Source organism: Perissodus microlepis, chromosome 13 (assembly GCF_051167445.1).
Source record: "Perissodus microlepis isolate ML-2025 ecotype Zambia chromosome 13, ASM5116744v1, whole genome shotgun sequence".
NCBI lineage: Eukaryota > Metazoa > Chordata > Actinopteri > Cichliformes > Cichlidae > Perissodus > Perissodus microlepis.
Window position 1 is genome coordinate 8097827 of NC_140473.1, and position 22607 is coordinate 8120433.

The 22607-nt window shown below is 43.1% G+C and overlaps 1 protein-coding gene across 2 annotated transcripts; it reads right to left on the reverse strand.

Moving 5' to 3' along the window:
- Window positions 1–1135: 1135 nt before the first annotated feature.
- smoc2 (SPARC related modular calcium binding 2) lies at window positions 1136–22347 on the reverse strand. Of its 2 annotated transcripts, none has more exons than XM_084948982.1 (13): window positions 21792–22347; window positions 16126–16288; window positions 14125–14231; window positions 13822–13921; window positions 12550–12594; window positions 10291–10371; window positions 9473–9544; window positions 7733–7919; window positions 6618–6700; window positions 2734–2833; window positions 2247–2494; window positions 1825–1859; window positions 1136–1678 (listed from the first exon to the last, which is right to left on the reverse strand). In XM_084948982.1, exons 1-13 carry the CDS (start codon window positions 21864–21866, stop codon window positions 1655–1657), a joined length of 1320 nt encoding a protein of 439 aa, XP_084805108.1. In that variant the 5' UTR covers window positions 21867–22347; the 3' UTR covers window positions 1136–1654. The 2 variants fall into 2 exon arrangements, with proteins under 2 accessions (XP_084805108.1, XP_084805110.1); XM_084948984.1 differs by having other exon boundaries at window positions 10291–10338; window positions 21792–22325.
- Between the last annotated feature and the right edge of the window lie 260 nt (window positions 22348–22607).

Sequence of the window (22607 nt, forward strand, 5' to 3'; positions counted from 1 at the left end):
CTGGCTTGCTATAGGTTGATGCATTTGCTGGTACACCTGCAACTAGTATGGTGACCTTAACAGATTGTATGGTTGTTTGAGAAAAGCAAATGTTTTCGTGGGCATGGTGCTAACATCACCTTCAGGTTGACAAACCAGGAACATGGTTGGATATTTAGAATTAGCAGACTGTATTTTAGTACATAGAGCATCACAGATGGCTGGAGCTAATCAAAAGGCAGTTTTTAAAAATATATAGACAGGCTTGGTTGGATACTTTGTTTCTGGGAAACAGAAATCTAAATATCCTTACTACTTTAGGCCTGTTGCTTCAGATATAACTTTTCCTTTGCTGTGGATGGAGAGGGGACTTAAAAAGGCCGTAGGTTATCTATAGCTAATCCACCATTGGTTATAATCTCTCCTCTGGTTCCCCTGTGGTGTTAAAACCAGACCATTGGGTCGGATTATATCAAAGAAAGGAGAGCAATGTGCTAATCATAAATTTGAGGATAAGCCTGAGTGAGCAGGTCAGCCTGAGGTCATCCGCTGAGCCCTATAGAGGATTGTATGTGTGAAAAGCCACAGCTTACCACTTAGCCTCAACATAATAAATAATCAGGCAGGAACAACGTACAGTAGTGTAAAGTGTCACGGCTGCTCTGAGCTGAGAGCTGTTTCTTAACAAAGAGTCTATTGAAACTTTATTTTGACTCTTTGGGTTTACATTTAAGTATACCATAATCAACCATACATGCGCGTGCACACAAACAGAAGCTCATATAATGCCCTTCTAATGGGCACTCATACTGTACAGAGCTGAGAATAGTCTATTTATCTGTCTTCAGTCAATATGACAAAACTGTAAAACAGTACCATCTATTTTTTTCCAATTCTCCAACGTTGCCTTAGGGGAATTGGAAAACTGTCTTTAAATGGGATGATACACGACCTCTGCTATGTATGACTAATACTTGGCTCTTAAACACTGTGTCAACAAGGTGTTTTATTAAAGACACAGCAAGAAAAGACAAAATGGCAAAGACATTACAAGATTTATATAACGAGGGAAAATACAGAAGACTAATTGGATCCAAAGAAAGTCGCTGACCTGATTCCTCCTCTTTGACACATTAAGCAGACACAAGGAGCAAAATATATAAAAGAGTTCTTTATTTCTAGTAATCATGAATATATGCGAACATGTAGAATGTTGTTTATGATGCATCTTCCAAACATTCTTGCAAACTGCTTTACAAAGTACAGGAAAAGATGAAATAGGTCAGTACGTGAGAGATGGTAAGGTTATTGTAGCTGTGTAGGAAACGATCAGTATAAACACCTTGATATCATTAACACAAGAAGAAAAGTAAACTGGGGAGAAATGGGCACAAAAATGTAACATCAAACATGAAAACTTAGACAACTTTCAAAAGTACACTTTTTAGACACAAAAGGACACATACATTGTATGTGTTAAATATTTTTTTTGTCAGGACATAAAAAGCTAACTACATAATTCACAGATTCAGCAGTCTGTTTAAATACCTCATTTCTACAAAGTGAATTTACATTTTTTTTTTTTTAAAGTACAAAGTGCAAATACTATGGTTTCCATTTGCCGATTGGTGAGGGCGGATTCTCCAGATGAGAGGGGAAATCACTGTTGTAGGGCTTAGCCTTGCTTCTTTGAGGGATTCTGGGGAGAGGAAATTGAAGTTACTTCATTTGAATGTGCCCCTTTTTCAGAAATACACATTTTAAGGACTGCTTCAGTCAACACTACCGGAGACAATAACATTTCAGTTAGGCTGGAGATATGCAATGAAGGAAGAGTGTACTTACTAGTTTACTGGTTAAGCCTTCTCCTGGTATGGACCCTTTAGGATAAAAGAAATGTGACATGAATTTGAAGTATTATGGAGAAACTTTTGCAGAGTATAATTGTGCCGTGTAATTAAGCACTGCTGTTAGTGGATTCTATTATTTGCAAGTACTGTAGCTAGGTGCTAGCTGGCTAATTATCACTTAAATGTTTTTAGTTGGTTAAAAACTCTTTTTTCCAGCTGACTCTGGTACAGCGTGCTGTAAAACATTATATTATGCCATTCAAATGTGATTATAACTGCCTTTGTGCATCACTTTGTCATATGGATGAACCCAAAATCTTTCTGGTGCCTCGTTGCCCCATTACTGGGCAATAACGTTTGGAGGTTTAAAAAACTATGTAGCACAAATTCAGGGTGATTAATTTACATTCATCTAACCTTCTTCCTTGGTCACCCCAAGGCAGCCCATGAGCTCCTGCAGAGACAGTGCTTTGTCATTGCTGATGTCGCAGTACTCCACGAACTTCTTAACACACTTCTTTGGCTTGGACTTCTTGCGCAGGAAGCGTTTGAAAGGCTTGATCTCCTTCTTTCCAATGTCCCCACTGGAGTTTTTGTCCAGCTGACTGAAATACCAGTGGACAACCCTCTCCTCCAGGGTGTGACTGGGGTCTGGCTCAGCCACCCTAAAGGTCAGGTACAAATCAGATTATCAGCCAGTAATCACATCTCTCTTTATGCAGCAACTAAAAAACAACTCAGTGAAATGCAGTCGCTCGCTTTCAGAGGGGAAAAAAGCTTTTCCCACTTTTCAGTGCACTCAAAATTGGTGAGTGGCATACATTTATGTGTTTGTGGTGAATGATTGAACCCACTGATCCATAACTAACCACAGCATGAATATACACACTTTGAAATGTCATACCTTCCCGCAGATGCTGGATCTGTGACAGCGTGCACCATGTCTGTCGACAGCGCGTCAAGAACACTTGTCAGGAACTCTGTTTTCTTAGCCCCGGGACAGCCTGGAAAATCAACCACAGATACATGGATGTGTGAAAGCAGGAATTATGCCCTTGTATGAAAGCGAGTGTGCAAACAAAGAGATTCTCTTGCAAAAAAAGCTTTGCAACAATGTTAAATGCTCTCATCATAGGTGGCCCAATAAATGTCTGGGGAGGGATGTCATGTAACAGCCGGTGTAGTTTTAATGTAGACGTCACATAAAAAGAGAAAAGAAACCCAGGACACTCGCAGTTGCTTCCTCTACTCCTCCTGTGGAGGAGTAGAGGAAACCTGCCAATCATTGTGCAGTGTTTTTTCTTTCCACAGGTATAGGCATACCTGTTACTATTAACAAGATTTTACTAATTACTGAGGTGTTTGCTTTAAAGATATCCAAGCAGAGAGCAACAGACAAAATTTAGAACGCGATGTTCAACGTGTGGCGGGGTTACTCTATAAATGACTGACAGAGAATGGCAATATAATCAGACCACGAACCTATAGGGTGAAATGTGTCATTATCCACCCAGTAAAAACTAACAGTAAAGCATTATTGCATGCAGACTGATGGGAAAAAATTAAAATGAAGAACAACACTGGGTGAATGACCCTAATGACAGTAATTGTCTGTGAGCCCATTTTAAGGGTGAGGAGACCAAAGTTATTCCTTTAGAGCTGAAGGCTACAGAGACCTGAGGGATTCCAGCTCTTTTCTCCTTTCTCACAATCTTGTTTCCCTGCTCCGTTGGAGAAGAAGAAATTGTCCATAGTTTTCTGCTCTTTTTTATGGCCCAGGCCTGCGGGGCCCGATTCTCCTGTGTTGGAGATAATAGCATGCTTTGCGTCTCTAACAGGTGGCGACCAGCATCGGCATAAACATCCAGCCTCTGCTCCACCTTTCAGGGCTTTAGCAGCTTGTACCGAGACCAAGGTTTTAAAAAGTCACATCCAAACTCTTCCGCGGTCTCCTTTACACGTTAAACAGACTTGTACTTAACTTTTAGTAGGCCCTCCCTGGCTCTTGCCCAGTAAAATATCTGACCCACCTGATAATAGCCAAAATGGTGCCTTGTGGACCTTCTTGTGGTAAATTAGTCTAGACAGTCAAATAATTGCACCCTCAGAAGGCAAAGTGTTTTTTTTATCTGGCTTCTAAATGAAGAGAGGTTCGTGGGATGCAGTGAGACTTGTTTGAGGCTCAGTGTTTTTCATGGAGAGCACCGGCGCTCTCTGTAATGCTGCAGGAATCTTAGCACGTCTGCAATTCATTCAGAGAGGGAAGCCATCATGTAATGTTTCAGTCGTTTCCTCTTAGCAGCAATGCTTTCACTGTGGGGGTGGGACAGATCGGCTTCTGTATGTCTGGACACTGTTTAGCTGAAGGGAAGGACACGAATGTGCCTGCTGTCATTTGAGGGAAATTGTGTCTGGCCATTTTCCGTCCATTTCAAGGCTGCAGCAGTACACGGCTGCTGTCTTATTCCATAATAATTATAATTATGTAATACCAAAGTTTGACAGCTGCAGGACAGAATCAAGTTGAGAAAGCCTTCATGATTTCAATGCTTTTTCTTTTTGAAAAGCAAAGAGCTGCACCATCATTCACAAGCCTCCATATATATATCTGCGGCCTGTAAAAAGTTGGCGTGTAAGTGCGTGTTTACATGTGTGTGCCTGTGCGTTACTGTCAGTAAGGAGCAGTGTTTTTGTACGGAGCCACATGGGGCTGAGCCCTGTCAGCACTCGCGGCCGCAGCTCCCAGCGCCTGCCCCAGTGCTGTCCCATGAGCCTGCTGCGGGGATAGAGTTAGCCAAATACTCAGCTTTACTTTCCTGGCTCTTCCTGGGCAAATTGCTCCTTTCTCAAGTCTCGCCCCATAAACCTCTCAACACCAGCTCTTCAACAGCAAATGGGTTGCAGCAATGTGAAGGCAACGTTTATAATTATACCTGGATTGTACAGTAACACGGTTTACAGCCATTGACGCAATTGCTCATAAAGAAAACAAGATGCTACGTTTTTTTCTTCTTCTTCTTCTTTTTTTTTTTTACTGCATGAGCATACTGACTGATCAGGTGCAGATTTTTTTGACAGGTTTAAAATTCGGTCTGTGCAACCTAACACATGCAGAGACATAATGTTTCAGTCTTAGGGTCTTTCTCACGGGATAGCGTCGCTGCTTTTTTTTTTTTTTTTTTTTTTTTTTTTACCCCCATTGCCACTGCATACTTTCTGGAAAGCAAAAGATGAATAGCATTTGGTGGTCTACCAACCATTTATGTCTGTCTATGTCCCTCTGTTTTATATTAACTGTACAAGAATCATTGATGCTTGAGCAGAGACAGAGTGCTGCTCTCCTGCTAAACGCAGCACCTGCGAGCAGAGAGCTCAGCTCTGGCCTGGTGCACTCTTACATAAACAGTTGTGGAGAGGACTGGAACAGTGGTGGCTCTGTTCACATGCTGCTGGACTATTAACATGTTTACCAAACCACCAAAAAAAATGCAAATTAGCCAAGCACCATTCATCTTTAAACTGTGATTTGGTTGTAGGCAGCGGTTGAACGCTGTATCTCTACTTCACCTATCTGTGGCTTAATGAGAGGTACAAGTTGTGCAGTTACGTGATGAGTAAAAAAAGCGAGTGCAGCCGAATGAAAGCTGGCGCATCTTTAAAAATGGTTTAGTCATCTCAGTGTGGGTTTGAATGTGAGTTTCATCACAGAGCAAGAAGATCATTTTAAGATCCACGTGCATACAACAACTTTAACTACAACTTGACTTATTTTTAATGTAATATCTCCCTTGCTTTAGGAAAACTGGACATGAGACAGTTTTCCAAATTTTACTAACCACGGCAGAAGTGTCCTTGAAAAGAGTCCTGCAGCTGCATTTTCCTTCCAAAGTGACATATGTAAGTCAGATACTTTTGGCAGGTTACCGAGACCTGATTCTGTTTAGCGTCTCCAGCAGAAAGTTGTTAGTTCAAGTCCTACTTCCAGCATGAAGAGAAAGTGAGGCAGCACCAAATCATGTTTTAACTTTGTCTACATATAGCAATAAATTAGCCAAATGTTTTAGTCTATGGAACATGAATGAACAACTTTTTTTGTGCGCATGTGTGTGCTTGTGTGTAAAAACAGTGAATGATAGGATAATGTAACACATTAGCTAATTTAACTCTGAAAAACATCTTAAAAACCCCTCAGTGCTTAGGCCCAGTAATGTATTGGCAACTAGTATGTTTTCTAAATCTGCCTGAAAATAATGAAATATGCAGTCATTTAATTAATATTTAGCCCTATATGTTTGTAAGTAACATTCACATACTATATGCACCCAGCACCAGCAGAGTTTCACCTGTAACTAAGTCCGCTACATGACCTCCACCCCCAAAGCGATCTTCTGCCCTCATTATAGTTATCTACACTGTTATCAATCCCATGATCACCACCTATCTCTGGCATCCAATTATCCATTATCACTCACCTCCCTGCTGTTTCACCTCTTTGCTTTCATCCCACTATGCTCCAGCTTCCATGTCACTCGAAGATGAATTCTCCCCCAATCTGTCCCTATCTCCCTGCTTATTGACCAACGAAGGGCAGGGTCTGGCAATCCTCAACTCTTTAACAAGCGTTTCCTTGACCAACAGCACTAATGATGGTTTTACACACACGCATAGTTGCACTGTTATCACAACCTCGGAAACGAGGCAGCAGTTAGAGGAAGGCTGCAGAGGAACATCCCCGTGTGGTCTGGACACAAAGAAAAAACAGACCGAGTCCAGTTTTGAAAAACTTACCTTGGAGATGTCTGCTTTTATAATGGTCCTTAGGTTTAGCTGGGTGGGCCCTAGCATTGCCATCACATTTTGGCTGTTCATACCTGTGACAGAAAATGCACCACGTAAAAAAAAATAAATACAAAATCTGTTCAATCAAAGGAAATGGGTGAAAGGGACTGTCAATAACAGTGAAACTATCTATCTTTACTGTAAAGTCAGAGAGGACTCCCATGCTTTCCAATTACCCATTGCAGTTAAATCTTAGGGATAGAAATAACTGTTTTGTGGCAAATCCAGGGGCTGTGAAACACATCCAATAAGAGGGGAAGGATTTGGAGCTGGTATGAGGATAGAAATGGGAAGGGAGATAGAAGTGTGGGAGACAGGGAGCGTGGGACACAAGGAAGCTTTCACAGTCTCCGTCGCAGAGCCCAGATTGCTGCTGTGCAAGTGGGCCAAAAGCTGGCCTGGGACAATGAAGAAAATCCATGCTTCCATATGCGTGCTAATGTGCTGTCTGGCACTCTGCCTGGAGCCTTGTTAATTTGATACCCAGCCATGCTGCTCAATAAGAGTGTACCAGTTCTCCAGTCTGCCAGGCTCACTGACCTATGACCTGCCACTCACCAGACCACCGAGACACTCTGCGCCATCAGCAATGGAGATGTCCATGTGTGTTCTTAGACGTGCAATCTCACAAATCTGACATTTATGCAGTTTTACAAATTCCTGATAGAAAACCTGTTTTTAATCTCTGAAATTTATTTTTTTTTCTAAGAGCTTCTTTTCAGTATTTTCAAAGTTTGCAGGGTTGAAAGCCTGCAGATATTAAGACCTGTTGTAAGATAATTCCTAATCTAGTTTTAGAACATTTAACTGCAGAAGATGCTTGCTAAAGGGCAAAATGCAAGGTCATCTAGTTGAGCAGATTCTCTTTCTTGTGACCTCTCTGCTCTGTTAAGCTTGGCTAATGATCACTTACCTGCTTTGTGTAGCAACTTTCTAGTTTGTTTCCCACACAGAACAAGGCAATAAATGCCAAGGATATTTGTACAGGGTAATTAAGTACCACACATAAAGGCGCAAATATCTGTATACCACGTTGTTTTTTTTGTAGGTGATATTTTGCCCACCTTGTAGAGGTCCCAGGTATGGGCCGTCCAGTATCCACAAGCACACACCAGCAGTAGCCAGTAGAGGGGTGGCATTGGACAGGCTTGTAAAGTCCTCCTTGGGCACAGTCTGGTACAAATACAGCGTCGTTCTTGTGCTGCCTTGCCTCTTCTTGGGCAGAAAGCTTCTCCTGGTCACATGACGAGGCTGGGAAAGATCAGAGGTTATACAGGAATCAGCAAAGGTATTAGCGTATTGGTCACAAGAACGTAAGCACACATGCATGTGGTCTATAACCTGAGCTTTTGTTTTGATGGTCTGGGTTGTGTGACTTGGCAAATACTCACTCCAGAGAGGCACATTTGATATGAACAAGAGGGTATGTTTGAAGTTTAAATTTGGACTTAGTCCTAACCAGATCTGGCAACCACATTTGGAATTATACAACGTGCATTATGGTTGAATTAATTTCTGTATAAAAGCAAAACGCATGCAGCTGCTCTCTCATTCCATTCTAACCATTGCTGCAAATCCCCGAGGAGCAGGAGGAGGAGGAGGAAGACAAAGGGGTGGAGGACGAGCGCTCGGAGACAGGGTGTGTAGACTGCTATATCAGCCCCCCATGGCACTGTTTACGGACATTAACGGGCTAATGACTAAGCACGGGCTCCCCGTGCCCCAAGTTAAGTAAATATTTGGACACTCAACTGCCCTTTGTGGATGTGTGCGACAGCGAGAGAAACAGACAGGACAAAGGCAGCACAGTGGTCAGTTGGGGCTATGCTGTCAAACACCCACACAGACCGACATATAGCTGCAGGATACTGTAAAGTACCACAGACCTATATGTTTATATGTTCAGAATTCCCCTGAAAAAGTGCACGTTCCTGTCTTTTATCCATACATAGAGAAAATGAAGTGGCTTGATGGGATTTTACTGAGCCTCACCAGGATCTAATCAGACTTTTTTTTTCCCTGCACAGCAGCCGCATTAAACAGAGGAATGGAAGGAGAGCTCTTCTGGCCATGAGGGATTTTTATCTCTTCCTCTTTTCGGTGCTTGCCTCAAGGCTCGCAGGCTTCTGCAGGATTATGGATATCCCTTTTCTTTGTTTATTTTCATTAGAGATCTTTACCCACACAAAAGAGACCAAATGAAATGCCTCCCCGCTTTCTCAACCAACTTTCTTCGCTCCAGTTGTTCCGTATGGGCTCTCTTTGTTGGAGCGGGTGGGGTTTTTTTTTCACCCCAATACCCCAAAGAGCATGTGGTAATCAAAACCATCAATGCTGCATTTCTCAAGCTTTTTATTGGTTGTAAATTATGATAATGAGATTCACACAGAAATGCACACATGCACAGAAGTTTCTCATCTCTAGGCCAGCCTAAAATACTATTGTTTGGTACAAAAAGCTGCACATTTCCGAGACAACTGAGGAAGAAGCTTAACGCGCATGTTTGTAAAAAGAGAGCAGGATTGACCAAGCCGACTGACAGAAAATCATCTGCCCGTGCCATGTGAGGATATTTACAGGAACGCTGCAATGAGAAGAACCACAGAGAAGCAGATCCTCAAAGCCTGACGCACTCCGACACCAAGATGTATTGGTTTCACAACCCGCCATCTGTCCTTAAAAGACAGGAACAGCCTCATACCACGATTGCTCACACAAGCTGGAAAAACACAGCGGGCTTTCAGTTGAGGTTTGCAAACACCCGCTCGCCATCATTAAGTAAAAAGCGGCCTTTGAAAACTCACATGGTGCTCTGGTTCTATTCTGTCGGCTGCGAACCTGCTCCGTCCACAGAGTGGGGTACTGGGAATTGCTATCTGAAAGAAATCACCAAGGCAGCTTCATTAGCTTCAGTCAAACACATGCTTGTAAATCATCTGAAGCAAACCAAAACTCACAGCCTGTAAAATGCACATGAAGGTTATCATATCTCAAACTGCTGCAGTGGATGCGGATAATAAATTGCATATGAAAGCTGTGACCAGAGTTATAGCATCAAAAGATGGGTGGGTAGGCTAGAATCTATTATTTATCAAATGATCGCATTAGCGTGACGCCATAAAACGCTACTTTGCTCAAAAAATACATAAACTAGTTATAAAAGTGCTCAAATGCTGCAGCTTTCCATTCTTTATCTTTGAAGTAAAACGTGGGAAGCAACTTTTCTACATATATAAGTACCACATCCTCCTGCTACTGCATAGCTGCTGGTTATTTAACTGACAAGTTCAATATTTCTGGCAGATTTCGATAATACTAATTTAATGACTCATTTTCTTATGCTATTGTTGGACTATGCTTTAGAATTAAATATGCCTCACTTGCTACTACTGTATACAATACACAAGGAAAAAATTTTCATCATATCTCATCATTACAAAACAGTGTTTTACTATAACGTTTTCCACAGTGACCTTTTTGGAGCATGGTGCTGTAACTGACTCGGGCAGGCTCTTCTGCCCATTTAAGGGTTTTTTTCTTTTGAGTCAGTCAGCGGTATGTCAGTAAACACAGGCACAGGACCAAACATTTTTTACTCACAGTCTGACGAATAACAGCTCACCTTCTTCGTGTTCGGGAGGCTGAGGATCGATCACTAGGTCGGTGTCATCTGCATTTAGAATGGAGAATATTTGCAAGGAGACTACAATTACGAGAGTACGCTAGATTAGAGAACACTTGAACTATGTGAGATTTGCACATTGCCCGGTCAAGAAGGATGGAAGCAGAGTTAGAGGGATGAAAAATGACCAAGAGAGGCTGCACGTGTGCTGAAAACTGAAAGATGTGACTTGCAATATGAGAAAAGGAAAGCTAGGAATGTAGTGGTCACATATTCCAATGGTATCACGTCATGCAACGGAGGGAGATCACAGCGCTACAGAGGACAGATTGAGATCAATTATAGTAAATTAAGAGAGAATTAGGACTGATTGTCCCTGATGTTCTTCTTCAACCTTTCATTTCCTGCACTTGGATTGGGAAAGCTGTGCGGAGGTGGCGGCGGGGCAGAAGACGGTTAAAATGCAGTAGCCAAGTTTCAGATGAACCAATTAACAGTGGGAGAACTGAGTATGTTTGTTTGGTCTCCGTTTGTTTGATTTGTGGTAGGGGAGAGACAGCGATGGAGGTTTTGGAGCGCTTCGGGTGAAACCATGGCTGTAGGTGTGGTTAACCTCAGAACTGGTCACTCCTCCTGCTTGAAGTAAAGCCCCATTAATGTATGAGTCAGGGAATCTCTAATGGTTGGCTCCACAAACAGGGATTAGGCTCAAATACATTTTCTTTAACAATGACTTTCCATGGCAAAGTCAAATACAGTTATGGCAGCCATTCATCTCCTCAAACACGTAAGGTGGATAAAAATACGTAGTCTGTGTGCAGTGTAAATAACTGAGGCAGACGTGTTATTACTCTGCTCACTTCAAGGATGGAAATGCCATTTCAAAAAGTGTATTTATGATTTGGATTTATGATAAACCACTAATGGCCTATCTTTACTTTGTGGCCTTTTACATGACTGTAACACCTCTTTAAGCATGTGCCAGGAAACCCCCGTGCTATTTGTGGTCATATGGCATTAGTTTTACTGCTGTTTGTCAGTCGTCAGCTGCATATGATTCAAGCATGTGAATTTGTTAAGTCAAGTAACAGAAATGGCTTTATTGCAAAATGCTAAGTGCACATCTCTTCCTACTTTAAGAAATGCTGCAAAGGCAGCTGTGAAATGGCTTCTTTTTTCTTTATTTTTTTTTACTGATGGGCTTTTGCTGAATCAAAATATTGATGCAATCACTGCTATTTTGAGCGCTGGCACACCACAAACCTACAGTTTATTCTGCTTTTCACCACCCTGTTTATCCAACCAGTTCAAATTGAACCACAACCAACCCCTCCACCTCTTTTCCTCCCTCTTTCCTTCTCCCACAATCCCACCTCCTCTCTCAAATTTTGCATTCCCACTTGATCTATGCGTAATGACTTGGCTGGGTTCAGACAGACGCTATACCCAAGACTGTTTACACAGAGAGAGAGAGAGAGACAGAGCGAGAGAGAGGCACAGACATGAATGTCACACTGACAGGAATAACCCATGTGACAAACACAAGTGGATGTGCACACACTTTCTCTCTCTCTCTCATGCAACCATGCACTGTCACATACAATCACATAATGAGTCAATCTGAATGAACCCAAATTGGACTCTTTGCGAGTCCTCAAATTACAGCAGTTAAACAAATTGTCTCTTAAGAGATGAGAAAGCTATACACATTTTGGAGCGCAGTCACAGGGAAGCTTAGTGGTTCTATATCTGGAAGAGGGAAGATGCTTGATGAGAGACACAGAAAAAGTAGACTTGAGTGTGAACATTTCGCTGTATCTTATGACACTGTGGCTGAAAAAGGAACCAAAATGGAGAAAGGTTAGTGAAGGAGAACTTAAGATAAGTCAGCGGTCCTCCAGTCTTGCTCCTGCTGCTTGCCTGGTAAAGACAACAAGCAAGTTATAGGCACCAAAGCTGCCAGTGGTGTGCAAAGTTTATCACACACTCTTAACTCAAGACTGCTTTTATATCAGCCTTCAGGCAGCTCGAACGTTCATGAATTGACAAAATATTAGTGAGGCAAGCCTAAACAGGCGACCCGTCTTGAACATCTCTGACAAAGATGAAGACAAACAGACAGATACAAAGGAGCACACACACACATTCTCAGTGCCAGCGTTGATAGGTGCATACATGCACACGAACAAACACAAAAGAAAACATGCATCGCCAAGGAGCCAGCGCGCCTATGAGGGGGAACTTTTCTTGAATTCTCACCTGATTTACCAGGCTCTCTTGTAGTTGTCTTCTCCTGCTTTGATCCTGAAAAGCAAAAGGCTCAAATTAATTAAACATTCACAGCCGTGCTGCTGATTTTTCCTTTTTGACAGAGACAACAGATTGGAAATCTTTGGCACGCTTTAAGAATAAAATAGCTACCAGGCTGACACACGGTAACTCTTAACCCCCTACCCACTTTTATTAAAGCCACCTAATTTAAAAGTAACACGCTGCAAGTCAGCTGGAATGTGTTTTATGAAATATTTAGGCTTCATATCAGCTTACCCCCATACCCTAACCCTAACCCTGCCAAATGCAGCAGAAACACTGCTGCTGCAAATATTACTTCTGCAGGCTTCTTACTATTGAGACAGCAACAAACTACAAGGCAGCCCCTTAGATGCAAAGAGATTTGATTTTTTTTAAATTTCTCCTTTATTTATAAATACAACTAAAACTAAAAAGACAGTAACAATAACACATCATGAACAGGAACGGCCATCCAGTAATCTTTTCTCCTTTGTCCTTAGAATTTGTTTAAATTCCTTGAGTTCAGTTAAACTGCCCAGCTTCAAATCCTGTTGCAATTTGCTCCAAGTATAAGGAGCATTGTAAGAAAATGCCTTTTTCCCAAGTTCTGTATGTGGTGAAGGAACAGTGAATGTAATAAAGGCTTGTGAGCGGAGGCTGTAATTACTCTGTTTAGGTGACATACAGGTGGCAATTCAGTTATTGATTTATAAATGAAAATAGACCAATGTATAGTCTGTGTGTAGACAGTGAAGGTAAGTTAACCAAAGAGTATAGAGTACAATGGTGGGTAAGAGTTTTACATCCTGTGATGAATCTCAAGAGGATAAACCACATCCAACATCTGTAAAGAGCTAACAGCAGTGTTCATAGTGTTTGGCAGATGCTACCCTCCAATGACATTTACATTCCTCGCAGCTGAACTTCGTTTCTCAATTCTGCAGCACAGATTTTCTGCCAGGCTTATTTTTACTAATGCCCCATGCCTTGAGCAACACTCAGTCCTCGTATGGCCCTCGAACCCTCTGGCCGTCAGTCCACTCGCTGACCGCTTTCCCACAGGACTGAATGCTACACCCCCACACAAACATAAAATGCCATTTTATGCTGTGCTGACTTTGATTTATCATCATTGCTACACTGAATTACTGAAACCAAGTGTCATACGTCAAGCATATTACAAAATTAGATGCCAAGAGCTGAGAACTGCAAATCTGAAAAGACTTGGGTTTTACTGACCTTGGCATCGAGGTTTCTTATTGGCCACTGCTGAGCCACTGATTGGCCGGCCATTGGGGGTAACACACCAGCAGTATCCAGTGTAGCTATGGCACTGAACCTGCAATCAAAACAGCATACACACACAGAGTCAGTACAAGCTGCATTTGGAAACCCATCATGTTAGAATCAAATGAAATGAAAGAACAGTTTTATTTGTGCGGAACAAATGAGAAATTTTAGAAAAATGTTGACTGTTGGTATGGTTGTTAGCTTTGGCTTGTGCAGTAAAGTTAATATAATTCATAGAGTGTTGTTCGTTACCTCGCTGTACGTGCCATCAGGGTTGCAAACAGGCACAAAGACCTGTGGGAAGAGCTTCTTGGCCTGCTGCTCTGTGTACTTCTTCTCTGCTACACATCTGGATGTATCTGAGGAGCATCACAAATCAGCAAAATCACTAGACACGCTATTTTCTTATGGTCCACAACTATGTAAGCAACATACTTAAAAAGTCAGAAGAAGATGTCGAATTTTACAGAAGATGAAGAATAGAAGAAACATGCAGAGAGAGAGCAGCGACGGAGGGGGAAACAATTCAAGACATTTCGGAAGCAGCAGATACTTGTGTGGCTGGGAATAGAACCAACACCCCCACTCTTATTAGGACAAGTCAGGCAAGCCTGCACACCGCCTGGTGGTAAAGCCATTACTGAGCGAGACAGCTCATGCTGCTCTTGTAAGAACATTCCAGTCACCCAAGAAAAGGGCTGATGCACGGGGAAAACCTGACCCTTCCTTAATGTCTGAGTCTGCCTCACTCTCCTCTAAAAACCTCGACCGTCTGAGAGGTTCAGCCAAGGTTGTCCCCTCAAACTCAGCAACTTTTCATCCAGGTGTGCCTCCAGTTTTTGCACATCCCTCAAACCATTCTTCCAAAGCTGCTTTTTCTCACCTGGCCAGCAGCAGCAGCTGTACAAATGAGTCTGATGGTAACTCAGTGTAATGCAGTAGCTACTGCAAAGTGCTGGATGGGCTTCAAATCGCACTGAAACAATAATTAATGCCAAGTTTAAAAACATTCACCAGTTTGATGGCAGTCTTGTTGCCAGCATGGCTTCTAGGTAGATTAGCCATGTGAGGTGGGATGTGCACTGCTTTCTCTTACTCTAGTGTGCACCCTTTGTGTGTGTGCGTTTTGCTGACTGGTGAGGAGAGCAGGCAAGATGCTGGATGCTCTGGAGGGAGGAAAACAGTGAATTGAGGAGCTCTAAAGTTAGCTGCAGTGGAAAACCCCAAAACCATCATCCTTCTCCAGGGGGCTCTGACCAAAAAGCTGACTGGAAAAAATGACAGGACACTTGAATCATCCTAGCACAGTGATAGAAAACAAATGTGGTGCCACTCTCACCATCTGCACAATCCCATCTCTGTGCTTTTAGGCAAGGCGAGACCTCTGGTTTATTTCGGGTGCTGTTGCTGTGTCTATACTCCGCCCCCCCCCTATCCAGAAGCAGTAGGGGGGTCCAAACTCTTATAGACCCGATGTTATTGACGCATACAATACGACTTTCATGGACCCTCGTGCCTTTCAGCTTCCTGGCTGGAATCCTCTATTCTGCGTCCCGGCACTGTCCGCCACATCCAGATGTCCGCTTAGAGACGTTGCCATGGAAACCCAGCACGGGCATAAAATTGTGGAATGCTTTTCCATCATATGACACCTCTTTTTGAGCAAACTTTTTTGCTCACATTCCCTGTATTAGAGGTCTAATGTAATGCGGTAAGAATGGGTCATTGTCCCCATTCTACAGAGCGATGAACTAGCAGTATAGAGTGAGCCTGTGGGGCAGGGGTGAAAGGGTTCGGGGCTGAAGAACTGGGGTGTATGGGTTCTTCTTCCTTCCTTCAACGACTAACAATGAGAGAGTCTGTGAGCTTCCTGACCTCACAGGCTCTCCTTCCCTTTCCCTCTCTTCAACTTATCATATATATAAAGCTTTACATCCAGGATGATGAAATCTTTGTCACGATTTGTCAAGATATTTCTGCAATTTCCATAAATGAGGAAATCACTCATGTAATCAAAATAATTCATGATTTGTCAAATTAATGATGCGTCTCTCATCACACAAATGGTGTGAAATTATAAAACCACGCAGGCAGCAGTAAGCCCTCACTTCTACAGTGTCAAACCCACTTGTCCTCCCACCACTCAAAGAATCAATTATGCTGAAATGAATTTAACCCACAAGTTTCTACTGTGACCCCCCTCTGTGCATTTGAGAGCATCAGGCGGCGATGAAGCGTGACTCATGACCTGACCTTTGCATGGCCCTCGGCTGACCTCCAGCTGGGAGTCGCGGCACTTGGCTCGGAGGTACTCGCAGCGCGATGTGAAGGTCCTGCCATCGGAGGCGCACAGGGGCTTGCGAGGAGCTCCGCTGCATTCCATGTTGCAATCCTTATCCTGATCCACCCGCAGGAACTGCACAAGTGAGAAGGGAGGAGATAAGCAGAGAAATCAGTTGCTAAATGAGCCATTTCTGGGAATAAGTGTACTCTGCACCAAAACATTTTAATCTGCACACCAGCAGGTAGGAGTTTTGGGGAATTTAGGAAGGTTGGGAGCTGGCGCTGGTGGAGCAAAATGTATTTTTGTGAAAACAAGCTACAACAGAAAAAAAACCCCGCCTATTATTAAAAATCAAGCGCAAGAAGACACTGATAATCAGTACAAGACACAGACACAAAGATGGGGCAGTGTTGCTGCAAATCTGCAAAGGTGCAGCTGTGCTTTGTCTTTGTCTAAAGGGCTAAAGAGGACTTGACTAACACTTCCTCTTTTCTTTGTCTGTGCCAACACCTGCACAGGTATTCACCTGGAATCACTGCTAAGGATGTTTTACTCAGCCATGAAAAGAGGAACAAGGACAGGAGAATCCAGGCTCAACGCATCGGATCACCTGTGTCAATGCCACCATTGTATCTGCCACCATGGTATGAAACTCCCTCGCCAGGCCACACAATGGGGCCGTGGTGGTGGAAAAGGTGGGGGGTGGCAACAAGCTGTGACGGCTACAATGAATTAAAAGACAGCGAATGGGTACCTGAATAAACTAGATGTCAGCGAGCTTTGTGCTGCTACAGTGTGAGCGGCTTCATAAAGTTTGCATGATTCATTCACTTTGGGCAGACTGAAAAACCCCCAAAAAACAAATAAACTTGATACTCATGCAGATGCAGGTGCACTTTCAGTCAGTCATATCCACAGAGAAATACCTCGGTGAACTTTTGTCTCCTCTTTTAATAAAAATAATTGCACATATGAGACACTGTTGTTTTGTTCTAATTTTCCTAGATTCACAAACACCCCAAAAATCTCTGCATGTCATCTATTATACAGCAGACAGATAGACAGACAAGCGGGAACTTTCATCCACTCCCACTTATCAATCTGTGGCAAAAACCGTTTGCTAAAAAGGCTGTGGTAATGCCAAAGACAAAATTTGTTGTGTCTGACATCTTACAAATATACTGAGGAGTAGGAGGGGCAACTCCCCCTCCCCACCCCCCGCATTCTGACAGGCAGAGCTGCAGGGCTGCATGCACCTGGAAGAGGGTTAACAGGTAAGGTAAAGTTGCCCTGGGCCAGTGGGAGGGAGGGATGGGGGGTTGGTGGGGGGGGGGGGTACACAGATACACTCTGTCAACCATGCTCATAAATCTCCCAATGGGTAGATCAGAGATGGTAGGCCCGTTCAAACACACTACAAGAAGGAGCTGTGAGGGGGAAGATGAATGTGTTGGAATGAATCAAAGATTTTCGAAGGGTAAATATAAAACTGTCACGAGGAAGACAAGAAGCTTTATACAGTGTCACAATGTAGAGGAGAGGAGAGGAGATGATTTCTGGGGCTACATTCATTTATAGTCTGTTGTTCTGAAATAAACAAGAGGTCTTACTCTTACTGTCTGTAATAACATGTCACAAATCATCAAACAGTTGTCCTTTTAAGGCAGAACTGGGGAAATTATCCATTATATGTTTGCTCTCTCTAATTGATACCTGATCAATATAGAACACTTTGCTGTGATATTTAAAAGTAGAATGGGAGGCAGAACCTTCAGCGTTCAGGCCCCTCTTCTGTCAAATAAGATCCCACTTTGGATCCCTTTCTACTTTTAAGATCAGGCTTAAAACTTTCCTTTTTGATAAATCCTATAGTTACGGCTGGATCTGGTGACCCTGAACCCTTTCTTAGTTATGCTGCTCTAGGGCTAGACTCCTGGGGGCTTCCAATGATGCATTGAACATTTCCTCCTCTCTCACATCTTCTAACTCTGTTTATACACCACTTTGCATTTAATCATTAGTTATTATCAATCTCTCGCACTCTTCCACAGCGTGTCTTTTGTCTTGTCTTCCTCCCCTTATCCCCAACCAGTTGTGGCGGATGGCTGCCTGGTTCTGCCGCAGATTTCTTCTTGCTGAAAAGGAGTTTTTCCTTCCCAGTGTTGCCAAGTGCTTGCTAATGGAGAGTTGGTGTGATTGTTGGAGTTTTCTCTCCACCATGAGGTGATGGTTGTTATAATTTGGTGCTATATGAATGAAACTGAATTTAATTGATCTGTGCAGAAGATTCCTGTTCATAAAATATTAGTAAAATCAAGACTGAATTTGAAACAAACATCTGCACTTTTTGTCTTCAACTAAACACTTAAGAGGTTCTATTTTTGGTTGCTTATGTATTTGGCTTGCTCTTGATAAACACAAGATCTTACATATCCTGCCCCTACTCCCTCTCTCAGCTGTTTGAATTATTTGCATCATTGCATTTAACTGACAGAGTCCCATTAGTACAATCCTCCCTTCCTTCTGTTCCTCTTCTCTCCAGTGCTACTAGCTTCACACACAGGTAAGGAGGGCATACGTATTCAACACCGAAAGTCTCTCATAGCTCCCCCTTCACATTCAGCCAATTACTACACTGATGGTGTCTTAGAGCATCCAACCCCACTTGGTGGTGACTGTCCAGCACTTGCCACAGCCAATGTACTCCCACTACACCAGCATTAGCCCCTGCCAGCCAGCAGACTGACATCGCAAACAGAGTCATTCAGCGGCCCAGCATCCTGCTAGAAGTCTGCTCTCCAGCACACACAGCATAGTGCCAAGCTCCAGTGAAGCTCCAAGAACGCAGCATGGAAAAACACAGTTGAAATCATGAAATCAGCCACCCATGAAATCAACCACACAGACTCAGTTTCTGACATCCGAGTATTTATTTCTAAGTCGTTTCAAAGTTGGCCACACTGAAGGAAGTACAAAAAAATAAGATGTGAAAGTGAGGGAGAGGAAGAAACTTTGGAGACTAATGGTGCTTTGAGGGCTTCTTCCTCCTGTGTCCACCTAATTGTAGTTAGCTCTCTGCTACAGATCTCTGTGTGTTTTTTGCCTGTGGTGATGGATGGGTGAGGCTGAGGCAGAGACCCGACGCTCCCCTGATGTCTCATTCCAGCCTCTCTGAGTCGACACCATCATCCTGCACAGGAACATGGTGGAGAGTGATGGATGGCATTTGCCTCAGCTACATGCGGCACAGACTTCCACCCTGAATTATCATAAAAGGAGACTCGTGCAAGTCTGAACACGCATTTTGACTCAAATCAATTTATTGCTCAAATCCCACTCCCGTCTACTTGCAGACATCTGGCGCTCACTTTCTCTGTTTGCCTTTCTCTTTATTTGGCCTCTCTCATGATTTTTTCCTTTTGTTCTTTGTGGGATCTCTCTTGGAAGATGCTTTTTGCATCTGCTCTAATAATACAGGAGGTTGGCAAAAGAACAAGAGACAGGCAAGAGAGGGCGAGGCGGGTGGAGTGTAAGGGAAATTTTTTTTTTCTAAGATCAACCAGCATACAAATCAAATCCTATTACCTCCCCCTGGCTCGACGGCATTGTGGGATTGAATGGGGTATGGAGGAGGCGAACCTCCAGCAGAGAGCGCATTGTAGGCTGATAAGAGCCTTCTGGGCTGGGAGGCCCCTGCTTCCAGCGCCTTGAGAGGCCCCTCACACCACAGCCTCACAGGGTCAATGGGGGCCCCAGCTGAGAGCTGTGGCAAACGTGTTAAATGCCCTTGCCGGGAGTTTCCTGTGTGGATGCTAGGATGCAAAGGGAATCATTAGTTTCCAGCATGGTGGAAAGGGAAGAAAGTGTCAGCCTTTAACCAGCCTACTAACTCATTCAAAGGAAAAAGGCATTTAATTGCTTTGAAAGATGTTAAAAAGAAAAGGAGGTGTCGCAAACGGCCAGTGATAGTCATGTGATAAAGAAACCCGCCTCTTTGAGCAGGTGAAAAATTTTAGGAAAGCACTTGGGGGGCAACAGGGCCCATGTTAGATCAAGATTTCTACATAAAGATTTGAAAATGAGGCAGCCACTATTCTGTGTGCCCTCATCTTCTCACACACTATTTCATATTTCCATAAACAACGGAAAAAATCGGTCTCATGAATAACCCTGGGCAAATATCTCATATATTTAACTGCCTGTCTGACCTCAAATATGCACAAAATATAACATGAAGACATTTTCTTTTAACTAGTAATGGTCTCTCCTGTATATGTTAGACAATAAGCCATTAATCACTTGCAACCTTCTTTGTAAAAGAAAGTTTCATGTGTTATTCCACTAAATACAGTCTGATTAGCCCGTGTTGGGAGGTATGGCACACAATATGAAACAAAATTAAACTGAGGCACGCAACAAAGTAGAGAAGTTTCTCGTTCTTACACTCGTCTCCAGAACACAGCAGATAATGTGTCATATCCAAACAACCACAAACACAGCTACACCTGTGTAACCTTTCTATTAAATGACAGGTAAATGGTATCAACCATGGCACAAATAGAGAAATGCTCCTCACACTAATTATCTGTAGCCTTGGTCTGTGTGTGTGTTTGTGTGTATCAACTCAGTGAAGCATCTGCTCAGTACAACACTTCCTCCCACATTCCACAACTCTGTAGTGCCGTCAGGCAGAAAGGATCTCCGACCCTTCACCTGAAGGTTAACAACTCATGGCCATTTGTTTCCAATTGGATACCGAGGCATCTTCTCCAGAACCATAAATACTGGTGCTGGGAGAGGTGGCTGTCACATCAGCCTCTAAATCAAAAGGGGGAGCCTCTGACAATGCACATTCCACTCTTTATTAAGTGTCCTTTAGCACTGTACCTGCACTTGATCATGGCCATGAAATTCCCCAGAAGATGCACTTTCTGTCAGAGTTTAATGTAAGATGGAGAGGATGCTGCAGTAAACAATGCCATGTGCTTTAATGCAGAAGATCCCGGCAGCTCAGCCTCTGAAGAGCAACTAGAACAACAGGAGCAAACCAGACAGAAAGGCAGCAGAGCCGAGAAGCTGGCAGGCAGGTTACAGCAGCAAAACCAAACCTGCAAAGGATCTGCTGCACACCCACCAACTGCTTACAAACCTGTAGCCTTTGCTGTGCCAACACTCTGTAAGCTGTGGCGCTCAGTTTACATGACTGACAAAAAACACAGAGCCATTTTCTCAGTGCACAGCTCTAGTTGATGCTCTCTTGAGCTCTAAAATGGATTTCTGCCTCATATAAAACATCCGACTAATACAGCCCACTTCTTTTAGAGTGAGATTACCTCAGACTCAGACTTCGGTGTAAGAATGTGGCAGAGTGTAGTAGTAATTGACTTCAAATGCGTCATTATAGGTATTGACTATTTTATTATTTCAGATTCTTAGACTAAATAGATCACAAGAAGCTTGACTTTTAAGAAAAGGGTGCGTAGGAACTATTTCTTTTATATTAAAAAATATTTTCCAGATTGTAAATTTTGGAATTTTATTCATAGAAAGCACAAGCACATCCTTTCCCTTTAAAACATCTTTTACTCATGAAATTGAATGACATTCATTCCGGGAGTTAAGTGCCTCCTCGTACCTTGAGAGCGGAGAACTTCTGAACGCCTCCAGCGCACTGTAGACAGAGGAAGACCAGCAGTGGACAGATGCGCATCCTGACGCAGCGTGGTAATATACTCTCCAAATTACGCACGGTCCAAAATCGTGTTGGCAGGAGTTCACCTAGGCGCAAAACTGTCTATGGGAGAAGTCAAAAATAGTTTAAAATCCGCACCAGTCCTTTCGAAGAAGTCACTGGGGGTCGGTGGTGTATTTCACGTCGTTTCCTTGGTTTCGTCTGCCAGCCCGTTTGTGTAGACACGCTCCTTATTTCTGGCAGTCCGATAAACCCCCCCGTGTCCCTGACCTTTTCCCCTCCCTCGGTGTCTCTTTCTCCCTCTCTTTAACTCAACTTCGTTTCTCCACACCCCCTTTTCTGCTACACTTGATTCTGTGGACTAGATCCCTTATCGGATGCAGGCGGGTCCCCTAGTCAGTCAGGTAGGCGTAAGCTTACGCCGTCAGCTGCTGGTAGTCAAACACGTCAGGTATTCTTTTCTTTCACGTAAGAAAGTGGTGTGAGGATGCTCAACCCCAGTGAAGAGAAAACACAGGAAGGGGTCAGAAAGTGTCTGCTAGGTGGATCAGCAAATACATTTTCGTTCTGGTGGACGCATACACAATCACATTCAAATTTTTGATTATACGGCTATATACAATTCTCAAAACAAAGTTAGACAAGCCCCTGAGTTTCACACAATACAGATTAAAAAACAAGGGGCGCCTAGAATAACAGATATTTTGGCAAACCATTAAACCATTCTCAGCTTTGTAACTATATGCTGTATGAGCACGA